The sequence below is a fragment of the Tursiops truncatus genome, chromosome 13 (genome assembly GCF_011762595.2).
Source record: "Tursiops truncatus isolate mTurTru1 chromosome 13, mTurTru1.mat.Y, whole genome shotgun sequence".
Classification (NCBI taxonomy): domain Eukaryota; kingdom Metazoa; phylum Chordata; class Mammalia; order Artiodactyla; family Delphinidae; genus Tursiops; species Tursiops truncatus.
Genome location: NC_047046.1, coordinates 4,864,129 through 4,881,864, shown reverse-complemented (window position 1 = coordinate 4,881,864; position 17,736 = coordinate 4,864,129). Strand labels below are relative to the sequence as shown.

Sequence of the window (17,736 nt, the reverse complement as noted above, 5' to 3'; positions counted from 1 at the left end):
GATGGGCCCAGCTAGGGACGGACTGGGGGGACCTCACACTCAGGGATCCACATGTTACACTCTGAGGAAGCCAAAGAGGTGTGGGGTTGAAGGGTGCACTCCGAGATTGACAGCTCATTCATTCATTCATTCATGATGTATTTACGGAGTTCCTCCTATGGACCAGGTATTTTCTAGGCGTTGGAAGTGTCGCAGGGAACATGAAGAAGAATCCCTGCCCCCATTGAGTTTACAACCTAGGAGACAGAAACAGCCCATAGCAAAAGCAAGTAAATAAATAGAGGAACTCCCCTACGTATGAACCTTCAAGTTGTGAACTTTCAAAGATGCGAACGTGCGTTCACATGTCCAGTCGCATAAGCTAGTTCATGTGTCTGGCGTACATTGTCACGTGCGTGCGTCCTCTGCAAGTGGCTGTGCTTCTGTGTCCTTTACTGTACAGGACTGTGTCGAGTACAGCAGTGCAGTATCTTTATTTCTTGCCTGTTCACTCGATGCCAGCCCCTGGATGCCAGCTGTTGTACTGTACTGCTGTGCTTTTCAAGGTCCTGTACTGTAAGATTAAAAATGTTTTCCTTATTTTTTATGTGTGTTTGTTTTTTATGTATTATTTGTGTGAAAAGTATTATAAACCTATTGCAGTACAGTACTATATAGGCGATTGTGTTAGTTGGGCACCTAGGCTAACTTTGCTGGACTTAACGAACACGCTCTCGGCACAGAACTCGTCTGTATGTAGGGGACTTGCGGAAGAGTATGTTCAGTGGCGTTAAGTGAGAAAAAGCAGGGGGCAGGGGGGAGAGGGCTGGCCCGTGTAGGAGATGGGTCTTTCAGCAGCGTCACCTAAGGAAACAACACTTACGAGGCAGCTTTTCAGGCCTTCCCTGAAGGTGAGGGCTGAGCTGTACAGATGGTGTAGGGAAGGGGGTCCAGGTAGAGGGAGAGGCAGCGGGAAGACCTCAAGGCAGCCGCATGCCTGAAGGAACAGCGAGGGACCGGACAGAGTGACCGAGGGGACAGTGGTAGCAAAGATGTTCAGGGAAATAACAGGCGTTGGGGCAGGGGGACCGGGTTGTGGAGGGCCTTATAGATCCTTGTAAGGAAATGGGCTTTTATGCGAATGAGATGAGAATTCCGTAAGGGTTTTGAACAGGACAGTGAAAATATTTGCCTCTGATTTAACGGGGGTACTCTGGCTGCTGTTGGAGAGAATAGAGTAGAGGGCTGGGGGTGAGGGCGGAAGCGAGGGATCATTTAGGAGGTGATTACGGTAACCAGGCAAGAGGCAGATAACGGCTTGGACCAGTGTAGGTGTAGTAGATACGGAGAGAGTGAAGGTATTTAAAAACGGTATTTCCCAGGTGGAAGTGACAGGCTTTCTGGACAGCACAGATGCTGGCTACTAAGGAAGGGGAAGCGCTCAGGATGACCAAGGTTTTGACCTGAGTAACTGGAAGGATAGATGGCCTTGCCTTTGATGGGGGTGTGGTCTTGGCCTTGGGGAAGAGCAGAAGTTCGGTGCCAAGTCTGAGGTGCCTTTTGGACCCCTAAGTGGAGCTGCTGAATAGGCAGTTGGATAAGAGTCTGGAATTTGGGAGACAGGTCCTAAACCTCACGATCCTCTCTCTTTTTTTAAAATGTATTTTATTGAAGGACAGTTGATTTACCATGTTGTGTTAATTCCTCCCGTACGGCAAAGTGATTCAGTTATACGTATATATGTACATTCTTGTTTTATATCCATGATGGTTTATCCCAGGAGATTGAATATAGTTCCCTGCGCTCTACAGTAGGACCTTGTTGTTTATCCATCCTACGGATAATAGTTTGCATTCCGCTAATTCCGAACTCCCGCTCCATCCCTCCCCCACCCCCTCCCCCCGGCAACCTCAACAAGTCTGTTCTCTGTGTCTGTGAACCTCGCGATTCTTGCCCCTTTGCCTCCACCCCTTAAGGGCCGTGAATCCTCCAAGTGCTTTGCTGTCCCGTGTCTGTGGTCTTTCAATGATGCTGTAGGTGAACGTGAGCTTCCTTCTGATCTAGGGTTCTGCGGGCGGCCCATCTTCGGCCTGATCTCTGCTGGGTTGGCCGCGAACGTTCCCCCGGTCATCTCATTGTTGCGGTCCCCTTCACGGGGAGCCCAGTGTAATCCTTTGGGCAGGGTCTTGCTCCCGTATCTCAGCAGGGAGAACACCAGGACAGGTGATACATTGGCGCTGCTTGTAGCTGCCAGTTGGCCCCTGGTGACCAGGGTAGCCTGCAGGATGCTGGACTCATAGATGCCCTCCACAGCCACCTGGAGTCCAGCTAAAGCAGCACACGGGGGGTGTGACCCGGGGACCCCAGCCTCATTAGCAGCTGCTCTCCTTAGAGGAGCCACCTGCCCCATAGGCAGAAGAATCCGCGTATAATGAGGCCCTTCCCAGTGTACGTGCAGAGAAATCCTGTGCAACACGACAGGAAAAAGGCTTTCACTGAGAAACAGACTCTTTGAAAGATAATTAGAGCCTTGTGTGTGCCTCTGCTTGTATATGTCACTGGGCCTGGGACAGAGGTGGGGACATGGTCCTTTCTATAAACGTGCCAGCATGAATGAATGAGTGAGTGTGATGTTTACTCTCCCTCCGGCATGATCTCTGGAGTCAGACCGGTGGTGAACCCCGGAGACTCCATCGGTACCTCCATCGGACTTGGAGGAGGATGGTCCTTGCTGAGGCCCCTGGTCAGATGGGGCCGTGTGACTGGTTCCGTCCTCACTTCCAGACCAGAGCACTTCATTGTCAGGGAGAGAACGACTAGAGCTCTCCTTTCCCTTTGGGTCAGAGATCAAATGTTCTAGAGGCAGAACAGAGTGTACAGAGTGCTCTGTTTGTGTAAAAACGAAGCAAAGAATCACTCTTGTTCAGGCTCGTAGGTGCCCGGACTATCTCTGGAGGACCAATGAGAAAACGAATAACTTTGTGCCCTTTGCAGCAACATGGATGGACCTAGAGATGATCATACGAAGTGAAGTAAGTCAGACAGAGAAAGGCAAATACCATATGATATCACTTATATGTGGAATCTAAAAACTGATGCAAATGGACTTACTGACAAAACGGAAACCGACTCACAGACTTAGAGAACAAACTTATGGTCACCAAAGGGGAAAGGTGGGGGGAGGGATAAATTGGGAGTTTGGGATTGACATGTACACACTACTGTATTTAAAGTAGATAGCCAACAAGGACCTACTGTACAGCACAGGGGACTCTGCTCAATATTCTGTGACAACCTAAATGGGAAAAGAATTTGAGAACGGATACATGTATATGTATAACTGAATCACTTTTCTGTACACCTGAAACTAACACAACATTGTTAATCTACTATGCCCCAATAAAAAATAAAAATTAAAAAAAACCCAAACAACCAAACAGCAGTAGATTCCATGAGTCATCGTGCATAACAAGAGTATCGCTCAAGGTTGGTAGCAGGAAGAAACAGAGAGAAGCTGTATTCAGGAAGTCGGTGGGAGGTGATTTCTGGTCCTTCATGTCCTACAAAGGTTTTCAGAATGTTGTCAGAAAGACAGAGGCAGAGGGGGGAGAATTAACTGTGGCAGTTGTCTTCGCTGTCTCTGGGCTTGCCATGGTGATGCTGATAGAATCAAATAAGCTACAAGTGAGGGTGAGTTGTTAGTGTGAGAAATAGTCCAGGACCTGGCAGCTGAGATAGCGGAGGGGCCCATGGTGTTCGCTCATTATCAAGAGTGATTGTTCTCAGCTCTGGGAAAATGTTGGTAAGCAACACCTCACACCAGTATGTGAGGTACTTTGAAATATTTAAAAATGGAAAAAAGAAGAATTTAATATCTTTTTTTTTCTGTGGTTGGAAAGTGGGGCAATGAGTTGGTCGACTTATCATGAGCTGGTTTGAGTCAGGTGGAGAGTTTCTGGGAGTATTTACTGCAGAAAAATGGATTTGATATTTCAACAAAATGAGAATTAACCAAGCAAGGGAGAGCTGATGATGGTATCTTTCTTTTTTTTTTTTATTGAAGTGTAGTCGATTTACAATATTGTGTGAGTTTCAGGTGTATTGCAAAGTGATTCAGACAGACAGACGCACACACACACACATATATATTCCAGATTATTTTCCAGATAAGCAACAATGATTTACTGTGTAGCATAGGGAACCACAATATATTCAATATCTTGTAATAACTTATAATGAAAACCAAAAAAATATATAACTGAATCGCTTTGCTATACACCTGAAACTAACACAACATTGTGAATCAATTACACTTCAATTAAAAAAAATAATGCTACAATCGACACCGGTGCACAACTTTTTACGTGGACGTATGTTTTCATTTCTCTTGCGTATATACCTAGGAGTGAACTTGCTGGTTCACGTGGTATGCTCTGTTTAGTTTCTTGAGGAACTGCACAGCTGTTTTCCAAATTAGCTGTACCATTTTACATTTTTACCAACAATGCATGAGGGTTACAATTTCTTCACATTTTTGCCCACATATTTTTGTCTCTTTTTTTAAAAAAATTAATTAATTTATTTTTGGCTGTGTTGGGTCTTCGTTTCTGTGTGAGGGCTTTCTCTAGTTGCGGCGAGCAGGGGCCACTCTTCATTGCAGTGCGCGGGCCTCTCGCTGTCATGGCCTCTCTTGTTGCGGAGCACAGGCTCCAGACGCGCAGGCTCAGCGGCCATGGCCCACGGGCCCAGCCGCTCCGCGGCATGTGAGATCTTCCCGGACCGGGGCACGAACCCGCGTCCCCTGCATCGGCAGGTGGACTCTCAACCACTGCGCCACCAGGGAAGCCCCTTGTCTATCTTTTTGACTATAGTCATCCTAATGGTTTGAACGTGGTGTCTCACTGTGATTTTGATCTGTGTTTCCTTAATGGATAATGATGTTGAGTATCTTTTCATGTGCTTATTGGCCATTTTTATATTTTCTTTGGAGAAATGTCTATTCAAATGCTTTGCCCCATTTTTTTTTTGCTATTGAGTTTGTAAAAGTTCTTTATATATTCTGGATACTGATTTTTTTTATCAGATATATGATTTGCAAATATTTTCTCCCATTCTATAGGGTGTCTTTCCATTTTATTGATAGTATTTGAAGCATTAAAGTTTTAAATTCTGTTTCTTCTTTTTTTTTTTGTGCTTGTGCTTTTGGTGTTATATCTGAGAAACCATTGCCTGAACCAAAGTCACAGAGATTATTGCTTCTGTTTTTTCCTAAGAGTTTTATAATTTTAGCTCTGACACTTAGGTCTTTGATCCACTTTGTGTGAACAGCATCCTGCTGTTCTAGCTGATCGTTGCCACGCGGGAATGTGGGATAGATAATGTTGCCTGCTCTTCCAATTTTTCCAAGAAGCCAGAAATACTAAATTTTTTTTGGTGTGAATATTCTGCATTTAAAAACATTGGCACCCAAGTCACATTTCGTGAAAACACCGTAGTGGAGGTGATTAATAACTATGGCCCTAGCCACGTGCAGCACAGGTACCACATTGTAACCTCTGGGTTTTCTATTTAACTTTCCTAGTCTGCTAGAAATGCAATAAACGAACACCTGTTCTTGGACTATTCCCATCTGACACAGTCTTAGAATTTTTTAAAGGTTCTAGATAGCAATTGAATGAGAAGTGTTGAAATTAAACCAATGAGGAGAGAAGGTTTTGAGTCCAAAAGTCCCTGCTCTAAACTAGGGGCTTTTAAATGTTTTTAGACCTTTGCCTGCCGACTGCAGTCTGATTGGTCAACCTGCAACATTCTTTCCACAGCGAGCTCAGAGAGAGCAGTCAAAGCAGACATGAGAAGGCAGTGCCTGGATCTTGTGAAATTGCAGAAGGAGATGATTTATTCATGCCAGGTTCTGAGAGCTAGTCATGAGGTCATGACGAAAAGAGCTGCGTGACAGGCAGAGAGATGGACTAAAGACCCTCTTCCCGATGTGGATGAACCTAGAGTCTGTCATACAGAGTGAAGTACGTCAGAAAGAGAAAAACGAGTATCATATATTAACGCATATATGTGGAATCTAGAAAAATGGTACAGATGAACCTATTTGCAGGGCGGGAATAGAGACGTAGACGTAGAGAACGGACATGTGGACACGGCGAGGAGGGAGAGGGTGGGACGAACTGGGAGATGGGGATGGACATATATACACTACCACGCGTAAAATAGCTAGCTAGTGGGAACCTACTATAAAGCACAGGGAGCTCAACGCGGTGCTCTGTGACCACATAGCTGGGTGGAGGGAGGCCCAGGGGGGAGGGGATACATGTGTACATACAGCAGATTCACTTCATTGTGCAGCAGAAACTAACACTACATTGTAAAGCACTCAGACTCCAGTTAAAAAAAAATTAAGAAAAAAAAAAAGACCCTCTGCCTTGTTGATGGGTTTGGTGAGCAGAGGGGTTTGTGCCGTTCCTCTCTGGGAGGACTGGTGTCGGCGAAGGGGGAGTCACAGAGTGGGAAGGACGTCTGGAGGGGAAGAGGGTGTGATGAGGGGCCCCAAGCAGTGTTGCCTGTTGTCTGAGCCCATTCTGCAAAGATCGGCCTGAGTCCGACCTCCTCCAGGAAGCCTTCCCTGACTTGCCAGTTTCTCTCTCCTGCCAACACCGTGACACAGCCTCTCTGGCTTCACTAAGCACACATTCCTCTGAGCTCTCACTCAGACTGTTGTTTGATATTCAGTGCTTCCTTCAACGGGTATTTAATGAGCACCAGCTAGGTCCCAGGCTGGGGACACAGTAGTGAGCAAAACAGGCTGAGATCCCTGCTTTCCTGGTGCTTATGTGTATGTGTGAGATACATAGAGGGAGAGAGAGAGAGAGAGAGAGAGAGAGAGTCAACATAACAGATAAATAACTTACTTAGTATGTTATACACTAAGTACCCTACATACAAACGAGCTCCGTTCCTAGAACGCGTTCGTAAGTCCAGTTTGTTCATGAGTCCGACAAAGTTAGCCTAGGTACCCACCTAAAACCATCGGCTATATAGTACTGTACAGTAATAGGTTTATAATACTTTTCACACAAATAATACATAAAACACAAACACAAAAAAATAAAGAAAACATTTTCGGGGCTTCCCTGGTGGTGCAGTGGTTCAGAATCCACCTGCCAATGCAGGGGACACGGGTTCTAGCCCTGGTCCAGAAAGATCCCACATGCCGCGGAGCAACTAAGCCCATGCGCCACAACTACTGAGCCTGTACTCTAGAGCCCGCGAGCCACAACTACTGAGCTCACGTGCCACAACTACTGAGCCCGGCTCTAGAGCCCGTGCTCCGCAACAAGAGAAGCCCCCATAATAAGAAGCCCGCGCACCACAACGAAGAGTAACCCCTGCTCACCGCAACTAGAGAAAGCCTGCACACAGCAACGAAGACCCAACACAGCCAAAGATAGATAAATAAATAAGTAAATACTAATTGTATTTATATAAACTATAAATAATTTGAAAATGAATTAAATTAATTTTTAAAAAAAGATTCATGTACCACAGTGTTCATAGCAGCATTACTTACAAGTGCCAAAAAATGAAAGCAGTCTTTGTTGCTGTGAGCGGGCTTTCTCTAGTTGTGGCAAGCGAAGGCCACTCTTTGTTGCTGTGCGCAGGCTTCTCGTTGCAGTGGCTTCTCTTATTACGGAGCACGGGTTCTAGGCACGCGGGCTTCAGTAGTTGTGGCTCACAGGCTCAGTAGTTGTGGCTTGTGGGCTCTAGAGCGCAGGCTCAGTAGTTGAGGTGCATGGGCTTAGTTGCTCCGTGGCATGTGGGATCTTCCCAGACCAGTGATTGAACCCGTGTCCCCTGCATTGATAGGTGGATTCTTAACCACTGTGCCACCAGGGAAGTCTTTTTGAATTAGTGTTTTTGTTCTTTCGGCTATAGACGTAGGAGTGGAATTGCTGGATCACGTGGTATAAACATAAAATTGTATTTTTTTAATTGAAAAAACCTTATTTAACTTTTTAAAAAGAAATTTCATTCTTCTGTTTTAATTTTAGGATAGGATTTATCATGACCTGGGCTTACCTTGTTTGTTTATTTACCTGACTATTAAGAGAGAAATCGTGTCTATTTTGTCTACCAGTGAATTCTCCATGGCTAACACATATTCACTGCTTAATAAATGTCACCGAATAAATGAATATGCCAGGGATTGTAGTGACCATGGTGTTATGATAGGTTTTGACCTTTGAGAACTTATGTTCATAAGATTTAGCAATTGTTCTCCTTGGTGTTCACCCAAAGGAGTTGAAAACTTATGTCTACACAAAAGCCTGTACACGGATGTTTATAGCAGCTTTGTTCATAATTGTCAAAACTTAGAAGCAGCCAAGCTGTCCTTCAGTAGCTGAATGGATAAATAAACCGTGGTCCATTCAGACAATGGGATATTATCCAGTGCTGGAAAGAAATGAGCTATCAAGCCGTGAGAAGATGGGGAGAGGCCTTAATGCATATTATTCAGTGAAAGAAGCCGATCTGAAGAGGCTACATACTATATGGTTCCAACTCTATGACATTCTGGGAAAGGCAAAACTCTGGAGACAATGAAGAGATCAGTGGTGGCCGGCCAGGGGTTGAGGAGAGGAGTGAGGAATACAGAGGATGTTTAGGGCAGTGAAAATACCCTGTATGAGACCATAATGGTGGAGACGTGTCACTGTCCATTTGTTCAAACCTATAGAATATACAAAACCAAGAGTGAACTGTAATGTAAGCTGTGCACTTTGGGTGATAATGATGTGTCCATGTAGATTCACTGATGGTAACAAATGTACCGTTTGCTGGGGGATGCTGATAATGGGGGAGGCTCTGTGTGTATGGGGGGAAAGGGGTATATGGGAAACCTTTGTACCTTCTCCTCAATTTTGCTGTGAACCTAAAACTGCTCTAAAAAAATAAAGTCTTTAAAACAAAATTACATTCTAGTAGTAGAGACAGACCCATCTTATCGAAGCAGAGGATATCAATATACGTACCAGGCAGGCAGGAGAATAGGGCTCAAAACCCAGCTGACTGGGACTTCCCTGGTGGCGCAGTGGTTAGGAATCCTCCTGCCAATGCAGGGGACACAGGTTCGAGCCCTGGGCCGGGAAGATCCCACATGCCGCGGAGCAACTAAGTCCGTGTGCCACAACCCCTGAGCCTGTGCTGTAGAGTCCGTGAGCCACAACTACTGAGCCCACGTGCCACAGTTACTGAAGCCTGCGCACCTAGAGCCCGTGCTCCGCGACAAGAGAAGCCACCACAATGAGAAGCCCGTGCACCGCAATGAAGAGTAGCCCCTGCTCGGTGCAACTAGAGGAAGCCTGCGTGCAGCAACGAAGACCCAACACAGCCAAAAATAAATACATAAAATAAATAAATTACAACAACAACAACAAAAAACCCTGATAGCTTCTTGTCTCCCAGAATGCATATGACACCCCCCTACACACAAATTGACAGGGTGTCCTACTTGGTCTGTTGAGTGTGTTCAGAGACTTAAACAAATACGTACGGAACTCCTACACTTTTCCAGGCACCGTTCCAGCTGCCACAGTCAGAGCAGCAACTGTACAGGTACACTGTTGTCCTGGTGGCACGAACAGTCAAGAGAGGAAGTCGGAGTTCAGTCTCATTGTATTTACCGCCAGTAACCAGCAGGCTTACTCTGGGGCGTTTGCTCAGTGTAATCATCGTTCAGTATTTACCTGGCTTTTTGGTCATCTTTTAAAGTAATGCCCAGAAAAAGGTTCATAAGAAAAAAGCAGAATCCCTGAGACCAGAGACAGCCTCTCTTGCTCCATTTATAGAAAAAAAAAAACTTATATGGGGAAAGCATCTCCGTCTGGTAGCTCAGAATTATCTAGAAGTTTGTGGGGAGAAAAAATAGTTTAGGTAAATGGTACAACCTGCTACAGAGCAGTTCACGCTTTTGAACTCTCCCTCGTTCTTTACTGCTCTCTCCCCCACTATTGCCTTCCCTCCCCACCACCCTCCCTCCCCAAAACGATCATCGATCATCGCTGTCATCATGAGGGATCTGCTGAGAAATGGCAGGGTGCGCTTCCTGGGGACCAGCTGCTGGATTGGGGCCCATCCATCTCCCCTGCTCCCGTGTCTCCGCCTCCTTCTTGCTGGCGTGTCTGAACTGCAGCCATACTGTGCACTCGAAAGCTGTCCCACGGTCACGTGAAGGGGGCTTAGCTTTTATTGCAGGACAGGTTTCCATGGGAAACAGGGCCTCTGGGAAGCAAGTCCTTTTGGGAGGAGGCTGTGTGTTGTAGCTTGAGGGTAGAAACAGGCAAGCAGTGTTCCTGACCCTTCCAACACACACACACACACACACACACACACACACACACACACACACACACACACACACACACACTTCTCCACCCCAGGGAAAAGAAAAATATCTGATGATTATCTCATGACTGACCCTGGTTCCCCAAAGGCAGCTGGTAATTGTTACATGGAGAGAGTCATGGAACACTTTCTAAGTGGAAAGGCTTATCAGGAATAGATCGGGAACGGGTAAAGCTGATAGTTATAAACCCATTTCCATAGAAATGGACTTATTAGCGGGCACGCCAGCGGCCGAGAAGTCAAAGACCCCCTTCCTCTGGTTTGAGGGAAATGACTTAAAATAAAAACTGATGCATAAAAGTGACTCTGACTGGAGTGTTACTCCATTTGTAGCTGGTCTTGGGCAGATTCCTGTAGCAGGTCCACAGGAGAAGGAGAACCCACAGTTAAGGGAGGGCCAGCCTTCCCACGCAGACCCTGCCCCCTTTGCCCAAAGACTGGCCACGTCTGCACCCCAAGACCGGAGTGCGGATTCGGCAGGATTAAACTGCTGATAACAGAGAGAGTTACGGTCCTTTTCTTCTTGTGCCGAATTTTCACTTTCTCGGCGGTAGTTTTTCTGAAGTTTACTGAGTGCTGAGACCCAGGAGGCATTAGCAGCAGCTCCTTAGATCTGCTTACAAGCACGGTGCAGACTCAAAAGAAACTGAAGATCTGATCTGACAGGGCCGAGCATCTCTTACAGGAGGAGACTTAACAGATGGATAAGTGGAGAATCCCTGCGATCAGAGAAGTGACTTGAGGCTGGGGTGTGGTGGCTGGGAAAGGGAGGTGACCGAAGCCGAGAACCGAGTGCCCAAGTTCCTAAGCTCCTGAAATCCCTCTCGCAGGGCCCCGGGAAATAGGGGTCCCCTGTTCCCATGTGAGCCCACTGTCATCCTCTCATGAGGCCAGGTCCCTTATTCAACACACATTCCCTTTCCCGTGCAAGACAGCACGTGCAAATAGATAACTTGACGATTCATAGTTCACGGGTACCCACACCAGGACAACCTGGCTAGATAATTTTAATAAATTTATACTTCAATTTAAATAGCCACTTCTGGCCAGTAACCACTGTATTGGACAGAGCAGTATCAGAGAGTTTCTTAAAACCTTGACTAAATGGAAAAAACGTTGGACGTGACGAATTCTAATGTAGTTCTGTTTGGGGTAGAGTTCCATATCAGGTCACTGTAACTTAGTTTTGCCAACACTATAGCTATACTATAGCTATTTAAAAAAAAATTATTGGGGTGTAGTTGATTTACAATGTTGTGTTAGTTTCTGCTGTACAGCAAAGTGAATCAGTTATGCATATACATACATCCACTTTTTTTTAGATTCTTTTCCCATATAAGTCATTACAGGGTATTGAGTCGAGTTCCCTGTGCTATACAGTAGGTCCTTATTAGTTATCTATTTTATACATAGTAGTGAGTATATGTCAATCCCAATCTCCCAATTTGTCCTTCTTCCCCATTGCCCCCTGGTAACCATAAGATTGTTTTCTACATCTGTGACTCTATTTCTGTTTTGTAAATGAGTTCATTTGTACCATTTTTTTAATTCCAAATATAAGCAATATTATATGATATTTGTCTTTCTCACAAGGAGCTAGAAGATTTAAAGAACAAATTTACTATAGCTATCTGTCAATACTGTGGTTTCTACCCTGTTCTTAAGTCTTCGTGGTTGGGGGGGTGGGGGTGGAGGAACTGTCCACGGTAGGAGATTCTGTTGGGCAAGCAACAGGCAACAGGCTTTTTTTCAAAATCTTTCCTGGGCTTCCCGGGTGGTGCAGTGGTTGCAGAGTCCGCCAGCCGATGCAGGGGACGCGGGTTCGTGCCCCGGTCTGGGAGGATCCCATGTGCTGCGGAGCGGCTGGGCCCGTGAGCCATGGCCGCTGAGCCTGCGCGTCTGGAGCCTGTGCTCCGCAATGGGAGAGGCTGCAACAGTGAGAGGCCCGCGTACCGCAAAAGACAAAACAAAACAAAACAAAACAAAAAAACTCTTTCCCTACAGGTTGTGAGTTCGGTGTCTGGGCTGCAGATCTTGCCCTAGATCCCCAAAGACAGGGAAGAGGCTTCCCAGCTCATTTTAGTCCCAGCAGGCCCATTGTTGGTAAAGGAACAGGTTGGTTGGGGTCACTCAGGCTTTCGGAGCTGTGAATCCTTCACTCTGCTGTCATATTGCTTGGATCCAGATACAGCTAGATTCAGGGTGACGGTCAAAGACTTATGGAGCAGAAGTCGCCCACAAATCCCATGCTGGATGGCTCGTTGTTTTACCTTTCTGTTTAGTAACTCCTCCCATCAGTGCAATAGTCAGCCTATAATTTATAAGTTCATGTCCTTATGAGAGGCTCTCCCTGTGTAGAAAGATGCTGAGAATGACATTTGCCCTTTTCACTTATATGTGCCCCGTCCACTTTCTTCCCCCTCCTCCAAACACTGTGCAGTGTTCAATGTGGTCACTCCATGAATGAAGGCAGGGGGGGATTTCTTACATCCCACCCCATCCCATTGCAGGCTGAGGACATGAAGAACCCGGCGTAGCTCCTTATTCATGGGGGATTTCTTACATCCCATCCCATCCCGTTGCAGGCTGAGGACATGAAGAACCCGGCGTAGCTCCTTATTCATGGGGGATTTCTTACATCCCACCCCATCCCGTTGCAGGCTGAGGACATGAAGAACCCGGCGTAGCTCCTTATTCATGTAGCTCATAGTTGATGTCACGGACGAGGCACCTTATGGGGTCCTTTCCCATCCTTGGTCTCACGATGCTTTCACAAGCCCACGTAGGCACCAATGTTCTCCCCAAATTCTAAAGCTCAGAGTTTGCACCACGGGTCCACAGCCACACAGGTCAGCAAGTAGACGTAGAAACAGCCAGAATCCAGGCTGTGCCTCACGATTGGAGTAATGGTGGCCCTAGGTGACGGTGTCGGGCCACGTCCCGTGTGTGGTACCTGGATCGTGGCGTCTGCGGGCGTGGGGTTGGGGAGGACTGAGCGGTGACAGTGCCCAGAGATGCAGTGCTGTCCGAGCTGCTCATTCAGGGAAGGACAGGGCCCTGAAGACGGATGGCCTGTCCACTCGGAGGTGTGGGCCGTCTGTGGGCAGCCTGTGAATCAGGCTCTGTCGACACCGCCTGTGACCTGTTGGACCTGGCGAGCCTTCTTTGGGTTGACAGAGAGGAATGTGGCCATTTATCGCGTTCTTGACACTCTGCTGAGTCTCAGGTTTTAAACTGCACTTTACTGTGTGTTTGTTTTGCAGAACGAATGGCTCCTTCTATGAGATCTTGCAGGTAGACTTTGGAATCGACAACAGCAGTGGCCTGGCTGGCGCCCAGCAGATCACCTGGCAGGTGGAGTACCCGGTGGAGGACGCTGCGAGGGAGCTGGTTGTCTCCGAGATCTTTGTCAGCCACACCTCCTTCGTGGGCATCGTCCCGCTCGCAATGGTGAGACGTCGGGCTCGGAATCAGTGTCACAAAGATGTTTTCTCTGAGTACTTTTTTTTTTTTTTGCCTCGCCGTGTGGCATGTGGGATCTTAGTTCCCCGACCAGGGGTCAAACCCTGGCCCCTGGCAGTGAAAGCCCGGAATTCTAACCACTGGACCGCCAGGGAATTCCCTGAGTACTTTTAATATTCAAAGAAACATGAGCATTTTATTATCTGCTGTTTTCTATGCACCTTGATGTTGCTTGAGCAAGGGAAATACACTTAAGTTATATTTTATTTACTTGCTTTCTGTAACGCCTCCTCGGAAACTAGGGCCTGCTGTGTAAATCCGCTCTCCTTTGTGGATACTGCTGAACCGTGTCCCGGGGAGCCTGTGTTTTTTATTGCCTCAGCCTGTGTGCATCTCAGGACCGAGTGTTGTCCTGAGGGAAGACAGTTGCATTGAAATGCATCAGGAGTGTGTGGTGGGAACGGCTTCTCTATATGCTGAGTAAACAGCTCCTGGTCAATTGCCCTGAGAGTTTCCGTGTAGCTTGGGGATTGGCAAACTCTAAAATGAAGAGGGACCGAAAGAGCCTTATTGGGAACTGACCAGATGAACCTGGATAGGGTCCCAGAGACCATAAAACCACATGTGTTTCTGTTTCTGGCCTGGGGGTGACCAGCTCTCTCCTCTGAGCTTGGCCGAAGCTCTATTCACAGTCAGGCTCAGGGAACACCTCTGAGAACAGTGTCGTGGACAAGGTTCCAGAACCTTAAAAGGTGGTGCCGATGGGTCACAGGGTTAATAAGCCCTGGGAGTGCAGTATTGCTAATGCCCTTTCCCACACTGGAAATGTCCAAATACATTCTGCACTGCTTTGACCTTCCTGTCTGGGACCAAAGCATGGGGGTCCACACCGAGCGATTCTAGGACAGTCTGGGGGTACTTCTATCATCCCTACTCAAAGTTGGATACCAGGGCTGAGATCCTTGCAAATAAAAGCCTCTGTCCTACAATTAATTCTGCAATCCCTATATTTGTGTTCTTGACTCTTTGCCCCAAAACTCCCTTTCCCTACGTCTCCCATATCTGGCTCCTTCTTGATTCGACTGTTAAGAGGCACCTTCCCTGACCAGAGAAGCCAAGCTGGCTCTCCATTCCCCCTGCCCATCCCTCTCTGTCTACATCTTCATCCTCTTCTATCTTCTTCATAGATATTATCAGTGTTTGAGGTTTAGGATTCATCATCTGTGTTCCTCCCCAGAAGGAGAGATCCATGACGGTAGGCTTCCCGTCAGTTTTGTCCACAGCTGTGTCCCCAGCACCTAGAACGATGCCTGGGGCACTTACGATCTGTCGAGTGACTGACTGAATCCCGTGCTGTAATCTGAGCTACCCGGATCATCTAGTTCTTGAAGGCTAGACGGTTGGAGGTGATCTACACCAGCAGTGATCCGCATTTTGGTTTGAGGGCGGCCACAGTTTTGTGGGAAAGAGCCCCGTGAAGGGGCAGAGGTGGATGGATGAGGATTTTGGGACAGAGTGAGACAGTCCTATGTTCCCTTTCCCAGGACCTTTTCTGTCAATTCTCCAGATGGACCAAGATCTGGCTGAGGTTGTGTCATCTCTTTACTCGAAGTCCTTAGGATTTTGCTGTATGTCTCATCAGTACCAGTCAGTTCCCTGGGACCTCTGCAGCCTCCTGCTACTTGTAACGATGAGGGTCGTGCCTTTCTCTCGTGGGCAGGTGTTGGTTCCGAGAGGAGCTAGAAAGTGATGTATGTTGACCTGCCAGGAGGCTGGAACCAGGACGGGGTATGGACCTGCAGTCAGCCCAGTACAGCCCACCGACCAATCCAGCTTGCCGCCTGCGTTAGTAGAAAATGCCTTATTGGAACACAGCCTCATTTGTTCTGAACTGTCTAGGTTTGCTTTAACGCCGTGATGGCAGAGGTGAGCATCTGGGACAGAAAGTGTATCCTTGGCCAGAACGTTAATGTTAGCATCTTGTAGTAAAGTAACCTAAGGAGAATACTGGTGAATGGGGACATTGTTCTGTTGTTATAGGGCTTCAGCGCGTATTGTCTCCTAGTGTGGCCTTTCCCAATGAGACCTTTGCTTGGTGAGACCCTCCAGCGCTCTTTGGCCAGAGGTGAGCTCTTCTGTCATGATGCTGCCTGAAGACCTAACTCCTGGCACTGGTCTGAGTGGGGTGCTCGTCACTGGGTCAGGGCACGTGGTGCGATGGGACAGAACCTAGGGCAGAAGGAGGTGGTGAAAGGTGGGCGAGGATGGAGAGCCTGGCAGAACAGGAGAGGAGGCCAAGATACAGGTCGGCTCGGACAGCCTTTCCTCGGCTGCCAGCACTCCCCCGTGGGGCTCATCTTCTGTGCTGTTCCTGTGTTAGTGACAGGTGCCTGGTGCAGCCCTGGGAGGGGTCCAGCGGATGCGAGCGGTGCACTCGTTTTGGCTGCATTGCCGGCGCTGGTCTGTTCTCTGTGGCACTCGCTCCGCCATCCCCCAGCTTCTCCCCCGCTGGAGCCGGCTGAGCTGCGTGCTCCTCCCTGGCTTCTCCGAGGAGGCTGTGGTCTGTCTGCTGTGCTCACCGCAGGTCTGTGGCGAGTAGTGTCTCCCCATCTGGCTGATCTTTACTTAGGGATGGTTTCTTGCATTTGGCTTTAATTCCCACTGGCTGGGAGGTGCCAGGGTTGGATGGTTGGGTGGTGTCATGTATCGCAGCGCACCTCCTGCATCCCCGTGGAGAGTGGCTCTGAAATGCCTCCAAGGGACCAGAGCTATTTAGTAAAGTTTGCGGTGGAACCAGAGTTGGTAGTTCATCCTTTCTCTTTAATCAGTTGTTTTAGCTGCTTTCCAAACCCGTAACTGCCAGAGTGGCCTTCAGGGGAGAATTTTGCCTACTGCTCTTAGGGTGTAAGTAACTTTTATGTAATTCTTCCTTCCCGCCCCCCTTCTTCTCCTTTCCCTTCTCCCCCTCCCCCTCCTACTTCTTCTCAGTGGTAACTAACCCTGGACAACTTAGGCATGATGTAAGGGTGCTAGATTACTCGTCCATGGAATGTTCAAACAAAATTGGGCTTGTTATTGTATCAGAGTCTACTGAGGAGTGGAAGCCACTTTTGTAGTTAGGACAGAAAAACTTGAAGTGGAAGCACTCAGGTACACAGGAAGTAGGACAGATGATAAGCCAGGAACAGAACACAGGAGACTCAGGAACCATAGCCGGAGTGGGAATCCACCCACCCCTGGACTGGGAGGCAGGAGGAGGTGATCCTGGGGCCCAGGGCTGGGGTCCCCTAAGGAACACCGTCTTTGGGGTCAGCGCCTCTGGGAGCCAGAACCCATCAGGGGAAGGCTTGGGAATGGATCTGAGGGCAGACAGGCTCTGGCCGATGCCCTTTTGTTGTACGATGCGAGTCTGAGGTCCCAAGGTGTCCCAGAAGCCTGTCCATTCAGAACCTGGCCACGCTGAGCCTCGGTCCTGCTCACGTCTTCTCATGGCTCACCCTTGGCCCAGAAGGCTCCATTTCGTTGATTTCTTGTCTCTTTCACCTTCAAAGCCAACTCTCACAGAGGGTTCTCCTGGCCACTCCAGCTAAATTCGTTCTCTCTTTCGTCTATAATTCATGCTTATTCACGTGATGCTTTGTGCATTGCCTGTCTCCGTCTGGCTCCAATCACGAGAAAGAATTTGAGCAGGGAGAGGTTGATATAAAGGACCGTTAGTTATAACAGGGACTAGAGTGATGAGAGATTGCTTGCTAAGGAGTGAAGAGAGCTCGGAAGAATATGGGAATGGCCGAGGCAGGAGCCTCCGCTGCCCTGGGATGGAGTTAGGGCATCTGAGCCAGAGGCCTTCCCCCAACCCTCCGAGATCCAGACCTTGCTGGA

At 47.8% G+C, this 17,736-nt stretch overlaps 1 protein-coding gene across 1 annotated transcript in view; it reads left to right on the top strand.

Annotated features, from left to right (window-relative positions):
* Window positions 1-17,736, top strand: part of TMEM132B (transmembrane protein 132B) — a 234,445-nt gene that overhangs the window by 131,226 nt on the left and 85,483 nt on the right. Inside the window, exon 4 of the mRNA XM_073790880.1 lies at window positions 13,656-13,842. Coding sequence (XP_073646981.1) covers window positions 13,656-13,842 — 187 coding nt within the window. The remainder of the gene's footprint in view (window positions 1-13,655; window positions 13,843-17,736) is intronic.